Source organism: Physeter macrocephalus, chromosome 10 (assembly GCF_002837175.3).
Source record: "Physeter macrocephalus isolate SW-GA chromosome 10, ASM283717v5, whole genome shotgun sequence".
NCBI classification, from domain to species: domain Eukaryota; kingdom Metazoa; phylum Chordata; class Mammalia; order Artiodactyla; family Physeteridae; genus Physeter; species Physeter macrocephalus.
This window is the reverse complement of record NC_041223.1, coordinates 20,770,147-20,782,712: the sequence shown is the minus strand read 5'-3', so window position 1 is coordinate 20,782,712 and position 12,566 is coordinate 20,770,147. Positions and strand designations below refer to the sequence as shown.

The 12,566-nt window shown below is 38.0% G+C and overlaps 1 protein-coding gene across 10 annotated transcripts in view; it reads left to right on the top strand.

Moving 5' to 3' along the window:
* The window catches only part of UTRN (utrophin), a 517,905-nt gene that overhangs the window by 182,007 nt on the left and 323,332 nt on the right, over positions 1 to 12,566 (top strand). For all 10 annotated transcript variants that reach the window (XM_055087454.1, XM_024122697.3, XM_024122701.3 and 7 more), the window contains 7 exons: positions 533 to 703; positions 2,461 to 2,640; positions 6,391 to 6,525; positions 8,421 to 8,570; positions 9,928 to 10,089; positions 10,548 to 10,670; positions 11,340 to 11,513. In XM_055087454.1, the coding sequence (XP_054943429.1) occupies positions 533 to 703; positions 2,461 to 2,640; positions 6,391 to 6,525; positions 8,421 to 8,570; positions 9,928 to 10,089; positions 10,548 to 10,670; positions 11,340 to 11,513 (1,095 nt within the window). The remainder of the gene's footprint in view (positions 1 to 532; positions 704 to 2,460; positions 2,641 to 6,390; positions 6,526 to 8,420; positions 8,571 to 9,927; positions 10,090 to 10,547; positions 10,671 to 11,339; positions 11,514 to 12,566) is intronic.

Genomic DNA, 12,566 nt, shown 5'->3' with positions numbered 1-12,566 from the left:
TTTTGTTTGTTTGTTTGTTTTTGCGGTACGCGGGCCTCTCACTGTTGTGGCCTCTCCCGTTGAGGAGCACAGGCTCCGGACGCGCAGGCTCAGCCGCCATGGCTCACGGGCCCAGCCGCTCCGCGGCATGTGGGATCCTCCCGGACCGGGGCACGAACCCGTGTCCCCCGCATCGGCAGGCGGACTCTCAACTACTGCGCCACCAGGGAAACCCTATATGCTTTTATTGATGTAGGTTAGAGTCCTTCAGTTGAGTATTACTCTGTCAACAGTTACGCATTTTCAAAATTATAATAGATATTTCCAGATTAATGTCCAAAATGTGATACCAAATGCCAGTTATACTTATTGTTTTCATTATTGCTTATATTCCACAGCATCAGCACAAAATGTATAAAGAGTTTCATCTGAATTTTAAACCTTAAGACTCTTTGTGGAAAGTTATTACTGTGTCTTTTGATATTAGAAACTAGAAATTGACATTTAATGTATCAGGATTTGTTTATTCGAGTGAATGGCTTTTCCTTCCTAGATTACTATTCAGAAAAATAGGTTGTCTGAAAGTCAGGAAAAAGTGGTGAACCTGAAAAAAGACTTGGCAGAGATGCAGGAATGGATGACCCAAGCAGAAGAAGATTACCTGGAGAGAGATTTTGAATACAAGTCACCAGAAGAACTTGAGAGTGCTGTGGAGGAAATGAAGGTGAGGCTGGGACAGCCAGGGTCAAGAGGCTTTATAGCTCCCCTCCTCCCTTTAAAATCAATCAATCAGTCAATCATCTACCTAGCTGTAAGGCCTGATAATGTACATATAATCTTTCACAGTAAGATTTCAAATTACAAAAAAAAAACAAACAAAAAAAAGGAGGGTCAGCTGCTATGATTTTAGTAGGGATAGGAAGCTGAGAGTTCACATGTTAACTTGGCCCATGAGTTGAGTCTTGAGGGCCCCTGAGAAAATGTCTTACATTAGAACCTTGGTGAGTGAATGACTCAAAAATTTTGTGGCATCAATTATATTCACAATGTTGTGCAACCATCACCACTATCTATTTCCAGAAATTTTCAGGAAGAATTATTTTTTGTAAAGAACAAGAGAGACTTCCCAGTTAGGTTGGGCTTTATCTTTATTTCACCAGCTGTGTTCTTCCAGCTAATACGTGGGGCACACATGAATACCAAAATTTTGTTGGAACAGGTAAGAGGAGCATTAGGAATGTCGTCAAGGGAGTTAATATCAGTTGGGTCCACAGGATGTATTTCCTGTAAACTTATATTTCTGTGTCAATAGTCTTGCACCCTCTCTTTTTTTATATAATAAAAGAACTGGACATCATTTCCACTTTTCCAACACTGCTTCAAGTGTCCTTCAGTGTCGAAGCCAGAGGAGATAGTGTCTTAAAAGCTATTTTTAAAAAAATAAGAGTTGCAACTTGCCTACAAGTATAACAAAAGCAAAAATCTGTGCAGATATTTTTTAAAAGGATTGTTTTTCACCAGTGCATTATTGTGTATGAGTCAAAGTAAATAAAAAGGACTTTTATTGTAGTATTTTCACAGAAACACTTTTTTTTAGTGTAGCTTTCCTTGAAACTTTAAAAATATTCAGTATATAAAGTACTTTAAAGGTAGCCTACCATGTTAAGAACCATCTTATTTGCACTATTGACATTGTAGTTCTGTGGGTTGTTGTTGTTGTTGTTTGTTTGTTCTTGTTTTTTTTTTAAGGTCACTAGGAATGAGAATTAAAAAAAAAAGAGATTCAAACTCTTGATTGGGCAACATTTTATTTTTATTCTGCCAGACAACCATTAGGATTAAAAAACAAAAACCCACTACACTTAATTATTTTATCCCAACCTAGAGAAATTTAAAACCATTAACTAGTAAAGAAAGCTACAAGAGAAAGTGAAAGGCTGTTTTAGGTTGATTTTCCTGAGTATGAGACTTCATCAGGCACGGAAGGAGGAGAGTCAGGCAGGAAGCTACTTTTAGATCAGATCTTCCCAGTATAACTTTGTCATCTTTGAAATGCTGTTAATTATCAGAAGAAAATATGTTTATATTATTTTTAAAGAATAATGGTGCACTTCCATTTTTGCTCGACTTCCAGTGATCAGTGAAAATTAATTCACTTAATTCTTATTATGGACCCAGACTTTGAAAATACTTCCTGTCAGTAAACATAATTTGGGATAACTTAGGTGTTAACAGTGCTGTTATTAAAATGAAAATGTCTTCATGGGGACTGTGTACATTGGGATATATAAATGAATGAAATTTCGTAGTTAGCATGCTTATTTCGCAAGCACTCTCTGTAGGGATTACCTAATAATGTTCAGATTAGGTAGTTAGAATCATCTGGATGTTTTAATTTTGGCTTAGTTATTTCTTGAAAAAGAAAGAAATTGGTTCCTGAGACAGGGAGCCAGTTTTCAAGTTCATTCTGTCTTGGAGCAGAGGGCGAAAGAGGATGTGCTGCAGAAGGAGGTGAGAGTGAAGATTCTCAAGGACAACATCAAGTTATTAGCTGCAAAAGTGCCCTCTGGTGGCCAGGAATTGACGTCTGAGCTGAATGTTGTGCTGGAGAATTACCAACTTCTCTGTAATAGAATTCGCGGAAAGTGCCACACGCTGGAGGTATGGTGTTTTTTCACTGATGCATTTCTGAGATTCACACTCTGTAATGTACTGGCTGCGTCCATATCTTGGGAAAAAACCTCCATTTTTCTTTTCAAATACTAGATCATAAAAGAAAAGTAGTTCTTTCATGATTGAGATAATAATAACAGTAGTAGGAATTATTAGATAATAATTTAGGTAATAGGTTGATAAAAATGAAACAGAGAAAAGAAAACTGGAGAGCAAGATCTGCCTTCAGTTAGTGGAAGTTTCTTGGAAAAGTAGTTTCTTAGCTTTAGACATTTATTACGTGTGAAATCAAGGTTTTCAAGGTTTTTATATTACAGATGATCTGTAGAGTCTGTTCCAGTCCTAAAATTCTAAGACATATACTGTGAGTACCTCCTTTTTTTTTTTTTTTTTGCCTGGTTAGTGCACAGAGATGAATTGAGGTTTCTGTTTTAGAGCGGTGTCTAAAATTATAGGTTTTATTTAGAGTGAAAGAAAGACTAACTTGAATGTGCTGGTATTTTGCTGGACCATTTCCCTTACCCTGGCCATAGGATTTAAGATGTAGATGACTCTATGAGTTTTTTTAAAAATAAAATTAAGTTTTTGATTGTTTGTTTTTATATTAGTGTGACATTTGTCACATCTTATTGAAAAGACTTAAGAAGCCCTTCAGTTTATAGCAATTTAAATTCAGTTCAACCTAAAACAAATGATTGCATTGTGATGAACCCTAAAATGGTAATCACAACTGCAGTATTTAAACTAAATTCACTCATTACTCACTTGTTCTGAATCTATAAAATAAGTGTAATTTGGATTAGTTAATAAGAAAGCTACAAGTCAATAAAGCCTCATTCTTTAATATTAAGATATTGCCTAACTTAAAACACCTGAGGTTACTCATTTGGGAATTTAACATTCTGTGAACATAATATGTAACATTATGTATGGCTAATCTTAAGTCCCAGTAGATGATCCTGGACTTGAATTCTACCACAGTCTTGTCGTGTTTTCTTCTCTGCCTTAATCACCCATGATCTTGCTTTTTTTGGTTTGTTTATTTTCCTGTCTATTATTAGCCAAAGTAACTACTCACAATATGTTTAAATAATGGAGTCCCCAGGTTATCCCAAGCTAACAAGAGACCACCATGAATTCTGTGTCATTTCTTCACACTGTCTTTATGACCCAGCGGTGACAGTTTGAGAATAAGGAATGAAATATTTCAAGGTGAGAGAAGAAAAGGAAAAGTGTAAGAAAACAAAGTAGATAAAAGAGAAAATATGACACCTTGATGCCTTTGAAAGGGGAAGTGATAAGAAGAAAAAAGATTCCACAATGGAAGCATTCTTAAAATTATGTGAGGGATTACCAAGAGGTCTTGGGTAGAAACAGCCCAAATTTCTAAATTAGAGTAAGGATGCCTTTCTTCCAAAGAGTCCGACTTTATTACCTTGATTATTTCTAGATTCCTTTAAAATGTTTTAAATCATGAAATATTTAAAACTTATAGGAGAGTACAGATGATATTACTAACACCCATATACATATCCCTCAGCTATAGCTAGTGTTACATTTTGCCATATTTTTCCAGATCTTCTTTTTTCAAATAAAATTAATTGGCAATACAGAACCCGTTCCCTTTTTCCCCATCTCATACCATCTCTTGATCCCTCTCTTAAAGTGATCGTTATCTAGAAAGTGATGTATAATCTTTCCAAACATGTTTTTATATTTTAATATATACACTTATGTTTCAGTTATTAATTGCTGTGTAACAAACCTTGCCAAAATGTAATGGCTTACAAAAACAACCATTTATTATTTTTCATGATTCTATGGGTTGATTTGGCTCAGCTGCATGGCTCTTCTGCTCAGGTCTACTGTCATCCACCAGGTCCCCTTCCACGTGGCCTCTCAGCTTCTCTACAGCATGGCAGCTGGCTTTTAAGAGGGAGAAAGCAGAAGCTGCCAGTTCTCTTAAAGGCTAGCTCTGCACTTTGACACAGCATCATCTCTGTAGCCTTCTTTTGCTCTAAGCAAGTCACAAGGCCAGCCCACATTCAGGGGAGGAGAAGACAATTTCACCACTTCATGGGAGTAGCTGTAATAAATTTGTGGCCATTGTTAATCCAGCATAGTTCACTCTCTGGTCATAAGTTAGTTACAGTCCTTCCACATGCAAAATACTCTTACTCTTAGGAATCCCAGGGATTCCTAAGGTCTTATCCAGTACAGCATCAAGCTCAAAATCCAGTATCATGCAATCTACATCAGGTGCAAATGCAAATGTGGCTCTTTGGAACAGTTTTCTTCAGGTGCAGGTGTGTGGGTGTGGCACCTCTCAATCTGGTGACCTGGGCACTAAAAAGATAAGTTATCTGAACCTCATATACCCAACACAGTGGTGAGATAGGTACAGGAAAACCTCAGTGGACACTCCCATTCAAAAAAGTTGGGGCAGTGGAAGGTAAAAAAAGCAGACACTGGTATTAGTGACTCTGAAATATAACGCTAGTAGTTCTGAAATCCATCCAGGCTCGTGTAGTCAGGGCTCCTACTCTGGGACCAGGGACTGTTGCTTGATTAGGGGCCAGTGCTGCTTCTTGTGAGAGCTTCTCTGTAGGCCATCCCTTCCTTCCCATAAGAAATAGGGCTCTGCTTGCAGCTGAGTAGATTTCTCAGCCTTCTTTCTGCCTATAGAAATTTGGGGGACCAGACACCTCTTTTCCCTTTTAGTCTTAGCCAGGGGTTGCCAAATTACAGCCTGTGGGTCAAATCTGTTTTGTGGCCTGTTTCTGTATGGCCCAGGAGCTAAAAATTGTTTGTATATTTTTAATTTTTAAAGAGTTGTTAAAAACAAAGCAACACACACACACAGAAAAAATAAACAAGAATCTGTGACAGAGACCAGATGTGGCCTGTAAAACCTAAAATGTTTACTATCTGGCCTTTTATAGAAAAAATTGCTGACCCCTGACCTGGTAAGTATTCCTCATATGGGGTGTATGCTACTAGAATGTGTCCTCTCTTAGTCAGTGGATCTGAAAGAGGACCAACCCAGTAGGCTCCATGCTGAGCTCTGTCTTTTAAATTTATCCGTCAAATAGGCTCCTCCCAAGGGGGCTTGTTTCTCCCATAATTTTGCTCCTAGGAATTGGAGGATGAATCATACCCCAGCCCCCAACTCCCCACAGGAATGAGGAATAAGTGACTACAACTAATGCAGCAATTATAGTAGAATTCCAATTTGGGTAAAAAGTCGCTCTGTTCATATATAGACATGTTCATATGAATTTAGAAAAAAGTTGGAAAGAGTCTACATCAAATGGTTACCCCCATTAGCTCTGAGTTGGAATAGGGTGGACCCAGGGAACCAGTTTCCTGTATAGCTGTTTAAAAGTGTTGCAAATCTGAGTATTTTTTTAACCTTTCTATTTAAAAACAAACTGATAATGTTTCCCTCCTGGTTTCTTCTACTAATTATATAGTTTTATTTTCGGCATTTAAACAAAGCCTTGGAATTTATCTTAGTGAAGCAGCCTCCTACCTCCCTCCAGTTGGCCTAATACAGTGAATCGAAGAATTTGATTTTATTTCATTTATTTGAAATACCAGCTTCATCAGTTTCTAAACACCCATTTATACTTGTATCTAAATGAAATTATTCTTGATTAGACAGAATGTGCAGCAGTAGAGATGCATTGTATCTCTAAATGGCTTCTTATCTTGTCTAACTTTTCCCTGCCTATGTAGGAGGTATGGTCTTGTTGGATTGAACTGCTTCACTATTTGGATCTGGAGACCACCTGGCTAAACACTTTGGAAGAGCGGATGAAGAGCACAGAGGCCCTGCCTGAGAAGACAGATGCTGTCAGCGAAGCCCTGGAGGTGGGAGCCTACGTTCTGGGTGGTTCTCTTTGTTGCAATGAGGCTGAATGAGTATTCAAACAAGGAACATAATGCCTTATGCCAGCAAATACTTTTGCTTCCTTGGTGGTTTTCAGCGTAACTTGTGTTTTCTTCCATTGCCTGAAGTATTTATAACATCATGTATATTTAGATTACTGGTGACCCACTAAACTCAGCCTTATGAGGTGGTTAGTTGTTTGCTAATTAGTACATTTTAGACTTCATAAAGCTCTCTAGTGATTTTCCAGGTTGTTTTTACCAGTCCCTGGATAAAACTCTGCCTTATGTTATTAGGATAATGCTGTCTTGTTTCTTCATAAAGTTATTTTTGCTCATTAGACATGGCAAGGACTGTGTTTACAGTGGCTTCTACTCTGTTGTCTTCAGATGTGAAAATTGGGAGGACAGGCTGGAGAAGGCAGTGTTGGAGGCCTGGGATCCTGTCCCCAAGCCCGAACTTGAGTTCCTTGAGGCTAAGAAATGTGCCTGAATTTTTTGTTGTTCCCCAGCACAGCCTGTGGCACATGATAACTTAATAACTGTTTCTTAAGTGGATTAAAGTGTGAAAAGAATAGATTTTCTTAAAAAAAAAAAAAAAAAGAGGAAGATGGTAGCTGTGCTTTTAAAACTGTAAGAATAGGATGTAGTAATTAAGTAGATGACTGGATTAAAGGTCAGAAATAAGTCAAATGTGGTACCTAAATTCCAGGAGCCAGATGCTCTTCTGGAGAAAAGATGTCATTTCTCAAATAAAATAGCAGAGTGAGAGATTCAGAATATTAAAAAATGTTTTGAAAGATTATTTTAAAAACACATACTTTCCTAACATGAGAGTTAATACACGTGCATTCTAGAAATATGGAAAATGGAGAAAAGTATAAAGTGTAAGATAACACTTTAAAACATTTTAGTGTACTTCTTCCGAATTATTATTTTTATGTATATATGCTGGGAGGTAGTACTTTATAGTAACTGGATCAAAGGCTTTGGAATCACCAAGTCTTTGGAGCCAAGTTAGAATCTAAGCTCTTCTTTTTACTGTGTGTGTGTTGGCAAATTACTTAACCTCTCTGAGCTTCAGTTTTCCTGTCTGTAATATGGGAATAATATGTAGCCATATGATTAAATTTATGTATATATAAAGTATGTATATAAAACAGTGCCTTGAATTTTATATATGCTATAGAAACTTTTTAGTAATATAATCAATAACAGTTTGAAATTCTTTTATTTGTATAGTATTGTTTTTTGCTTTTAACCTTTGTATCATACCATGAACATTTTCCCATGTAATTAATAATTATTGAAATTATTTTTATGGAATTGTCATATATCATCATTCATGCTGAGTTCTCAATTTTATGTGTTTATTAATACCATGAGGGGCATTTTTGTGAAATAATCTTTTTTTAAATAAATTTATTTTATTTTATTTATTTATTTATTGGCTGCGTTGGGTCTTCGTTGCTGTGTGCAGGCTTTCTCTAGTTGCTGCGAATGGAGCTACACTTCGTTGCAGTGTGTGGGCTTCTCATTGTGGTGGCTTCTCTTGTTGCGGAGCATGGGCTCTAGGCACGCGGGCTTCAGTATTTGTGGCATGAGGGCTCAGTAGTTGTGGTGCACAGGCTTTGTTGCTCTGCGGCATGTGGGATCTTCCTGGACCAGGGCTCGAACCCGTGTCCCCTGCATTGGCAGGCGGATTCTTAACCACTGCGCCACCAGGGAAGTCCCTGAATTAATCATTTTTGATCTTGTTCCTTAAGTAGATTTCTAGAAAATGGAATTACTGGTTTTAAATAAAATGCACATTTTTGGAATCCTTGATTCACTTTGCCTTGGTAAATGCATTATTTTTTGCCCTTGTCCGTGTTCAGTCTCTAGAATCTGTTTTGCGACATCCAGCGGACAATCGCACCCAGATTCGGGAACTTGGCCAGACTCTGATCGATGGAGGGATCCTCGATGATATCATCAGTGAGAAACTGGAGGTGTTCAACAGTCGATATGAAGAGCTGAGTCACCTGGTAAGAACCGGGCCATGCGTGAGTGTCGATTAGATGTTTATGATATGGAGCTGACCTCAGGAACTTATACCAAGGGGAAAAGTTGGTAACCAACGGGGGTGTTGAGGGCATTGAAATACTAGGTGGGGAAGAGCAGACCTTACACTTATATTATAATGCAGGCAGAACTCGATGATTTAAAAATTTATCTTTGAGATTGTTTCTACTTATGAAGTATTTAATTTCCTTTAAGGAACATATTATAGGTGTATATAAGAATAATGACTCGGGCTTCCCTGGTGGCGCAGTGGTTGCGCGTCCGCCTGCCGATGCAGGGGAACCGGGTTCGCGCCCCGGTCTGGGAGGATCCCACATGCCGCGGAGCGGCTGGGCCCGTGAGCCATGGCCGCTGAGCCTGTGCGTCCGGAGCCTGTCCTCCGCAACGGGAGAGGCCACAGCAGAGGGAGGCCCGCATACCACAAAAAAAAAAAAAAAAAAAAAGAATAATGACTCATATTATCCTAGTAAATATTAGAGCCATCAGAATTTGATATAAGCTGCTATTATAAAATACCATAGTCTCTTAAGATACATACTCAGAATGTATCACAACATGCATGTCCATATCAGTAAGTAGAGAAAGGAGATTGTTTTTATAGGAGAGTTGGGTGGATATTAGAAGCTTTCGAACACATATTAAAAAATAACTATTGATGTTTAGATCATGAATAGCATCAAACTTAACCCCAAAGTTCAATAAATAGTGGCTCAACACTATGCACATCTGTAGAACTTCTTTAAACTTTGCAAAAAGAGAGATTTCCATGTTCACTCATAGACGTTTCTGTTATATTTTATATTCTTGTTTACAGGTTTATTGCTGAGTCCTAAAAATACCCTAAATTTGTAATAAATGGCATATTTTATTCTCTCTTTTATTTCAATATGGTACATAGGCAATCTTTACATTTTTCCCTTTTTATTGAAGTATAATTGAAATATAACATATTATATGTTATATGTGATATATTTTGTTTTTGTGATTTTTTTAGATTCCACATATAAATGAGGTCATACAGCATTTGTCCTTCTCTCTTATTTCACTTAAAATAGTGCCCTTAAGGGCATTTTTGTATTTTGTCATTTTATATAGAAAGAAGTAAAAATTAGTAATTTCCTGCAAGATGCGTAAGATACTAGAAGGACCTTTTCACTGTTATCATTGCTAATTATTATTTATGATAATGCAGGCCAAAGTCTTAAAGTAGTGCTTTTATAGTATGTTCCTTTTCTTGGTGGTTAGAACATAAGGGTTTTCTTATATTCAGCTGTTTATATTTGTGCGGAGCGACTAATGGGTAAATTTTTCCCCCTGTAGGCAGAGAGCAAGCAGATTTCTTTGGAAAAGCAACTCCAGGTCCTGCGTGAAACTGACCACATGCTTCAGGTCTTGCAGGAGAGCTTAGGGGAGTTGGACAAGCAGCTCACAACGTACTTGACCGACAGGATAGATGCCTTCCAAGTTCCTCAGGAAGCCCAGGTATTGCCATGGATGTGAGGGTGTCCTAGTCGTAAAGAGAGCATATGTAATCGTCTCCTCACCTGCAAGGGCACCAGCTCCTCCTGCCGTCCCAGCTGAGAGCCAGTGAGAAATGCCGGCCTTCCTTACAGGGCCACACGTGGGTTTGGGGCTTCTCAGGGGGTTTATGTGAGATAATGGCAAATGATCACCATTTAAAAATTATAATTTTCTTAGCTATGAAACTGGGGAAATTCCCTCTTTATAAATAAGTGGTGAACATTTGAAGTGACAAATACAAAGACCTTTGTGCACAGCACACAGCAGTCCTACGACACAGGTGGCCCGTATTATTATTATACGCACATTTATTAAAGCATGGATAGGGGTCAATATATTCTTATCTGTTGTATGACTCTCTGAAACTTAAAAAAAAACAAACAAACGGGCATTCTCTCCCTTTTCTAATCTCTTTGTAGAAAATCCAAGCGGAGATCTCAGCCCACGAGCTAACCCTAGAGGAGCTGAGAAGAAACACACGTTCTCAGCCTCCCACCTCCCCAGAAGGCCGGAGAGGAGGAAGTCAGATGGATGTGCTGCAGGTGAAGGGGAAGGGCAGCTTCCTTTTACTTTTCAGCCTGTGGGGCATGAAAAGAAAATGAGAAAGAGCTGACGACTTGGATGCCTCTGGTCTTCTCTGTGATGTAAAGAGTTGGATGGGAGTGATGTGTTGAAGGTGCACTGGAAACTATTGGATCTGAGTTTTCTAGCTGAGTTGAGAAGAGAGAGCAATCTAGATTCAGATGTTTGCTTTGTATAGGTTTTTCCCTTGACGCAGAGCCTCCATCTGTACTGGTATGGCTGGTACACTGGGCAGGCTGAGTGCATGGGATGCAGTACCGCTTAACCCCTCAATGGGGGATGCAGACTGACCTTCACTCTGACCTTGTGATGCAGGGCATTGTGAGTTCTAGGTTCTTGAATTGTGTTTTACAAACAGGTAAGAAAATTAATGCAGTTTTAACTCCAGCAAGGCCAGCTTAGCCTTTCATTATATCTTAGACTGAGACACTGAGTGTCAAGAAATTCAGGACACTGGGCTGTGCAGTCCCCCAAGGTGATTGGGTAACCTCACTAAGTTCCTTTAAAGAATGTTTTTATTGTTGCTTTATTTTACAGCCTTCTAGCAGTATGTGTTATGCTAATATTGTCTGCTGAGAAAGATTATCATTCTGATGTGAATTGCTTATTATTTTCATTTCTGCAAACAGAGGAAACTTCGAGAGGTGTCCACAAAGTTCCAGCTTTTCCAGAAGCCTGCTAACTTTGAACAGCGCATGCTTGACTGCAAGCGTGTGTTGGAGGGTGTGAAAGCAGAACTTCATGTTCTGGATGTGAAGGATGTGGACCCTGATGTCATACAGACCCACTTGGACAAGTGTATGGTGAGGCCATTGGGTGGTTAATGTGTCCAGTGGGTTTTCCCGTCGGTGATATGGCTTCATCTAGCGCTTATGTACATGGTTTGTTCAGTAATTGTCAGTCTAAAGTGTGCTAAGAATAGGAATAAATGATGAAAAGCAGGTTAAAAAATTAGAAGTGTGGTCCTTTCCTCCCAGGAATTTAGAAGAGATAGGAGAGAGATAGCCTGCAGAGAGTAAAATCAATTAGTACAGTGTAAAGAGATAAGGAAACTAGAATAAACATGTATATAACATGATTACAAAAAAAAGAAAATACATCTTAATCACAGGATGAAGTTAGGGAGGGCTTTGGCAGAATGTGACTAATAAGCTAAATTTTAAAGGATAGATTTGAGTTAGTTAGAAGAACCATACTTAGAATGAATGTCAGGAATATTGCAATGTACGACAAATGTGTTTGCAAGGAAAGTAAAATTTTAAATTTTAATTTATAAAGTTTAAACCTAAAGTGTGAAAGAAGAAATTATACTTAGAATGGATGTCAGGAATATTATAGCATAAAAAATCATTCTCTAGGAAAATAAAATTTTAAATCAAAGTTTAAACCTAAGATGTAAAAGAAGAAATTATTTAAAAGGCCTTATTACTGTTTTAGTCTTGAACTTTAAAATTCAATTGCATAGAAATTTAAAAATAATGTGACCAAGCATGCACAATCGTAGAACTAGTGTTCTGCTTGGGAAGAATCATGAAAAAACTGAAGATGACACAAGTTAAGCTAAGAAAAGTCTGGGAAGAGTTCTCTGTGCTTTTCAAAATTGCAGTCTCCACATGTCTGTTGCATACTGAAGGTTGTTTGATTACTTGAAAGCTTGAATGGGTGGAAGAATGAAAAAATAGGATGAAGTTTTATATATAATATGGGCACATGTGCACGTATGAATGTAAATATTTATTTACTGAGATATAGAGATCAACAGAGCAAGCACTGTCCTTGACTTTGTGTAACTTAGTCCAGTGGTCTGTTATTATGTGACAGTGCCACATGAGGTGTTTCAGGTCAAGATTATGATG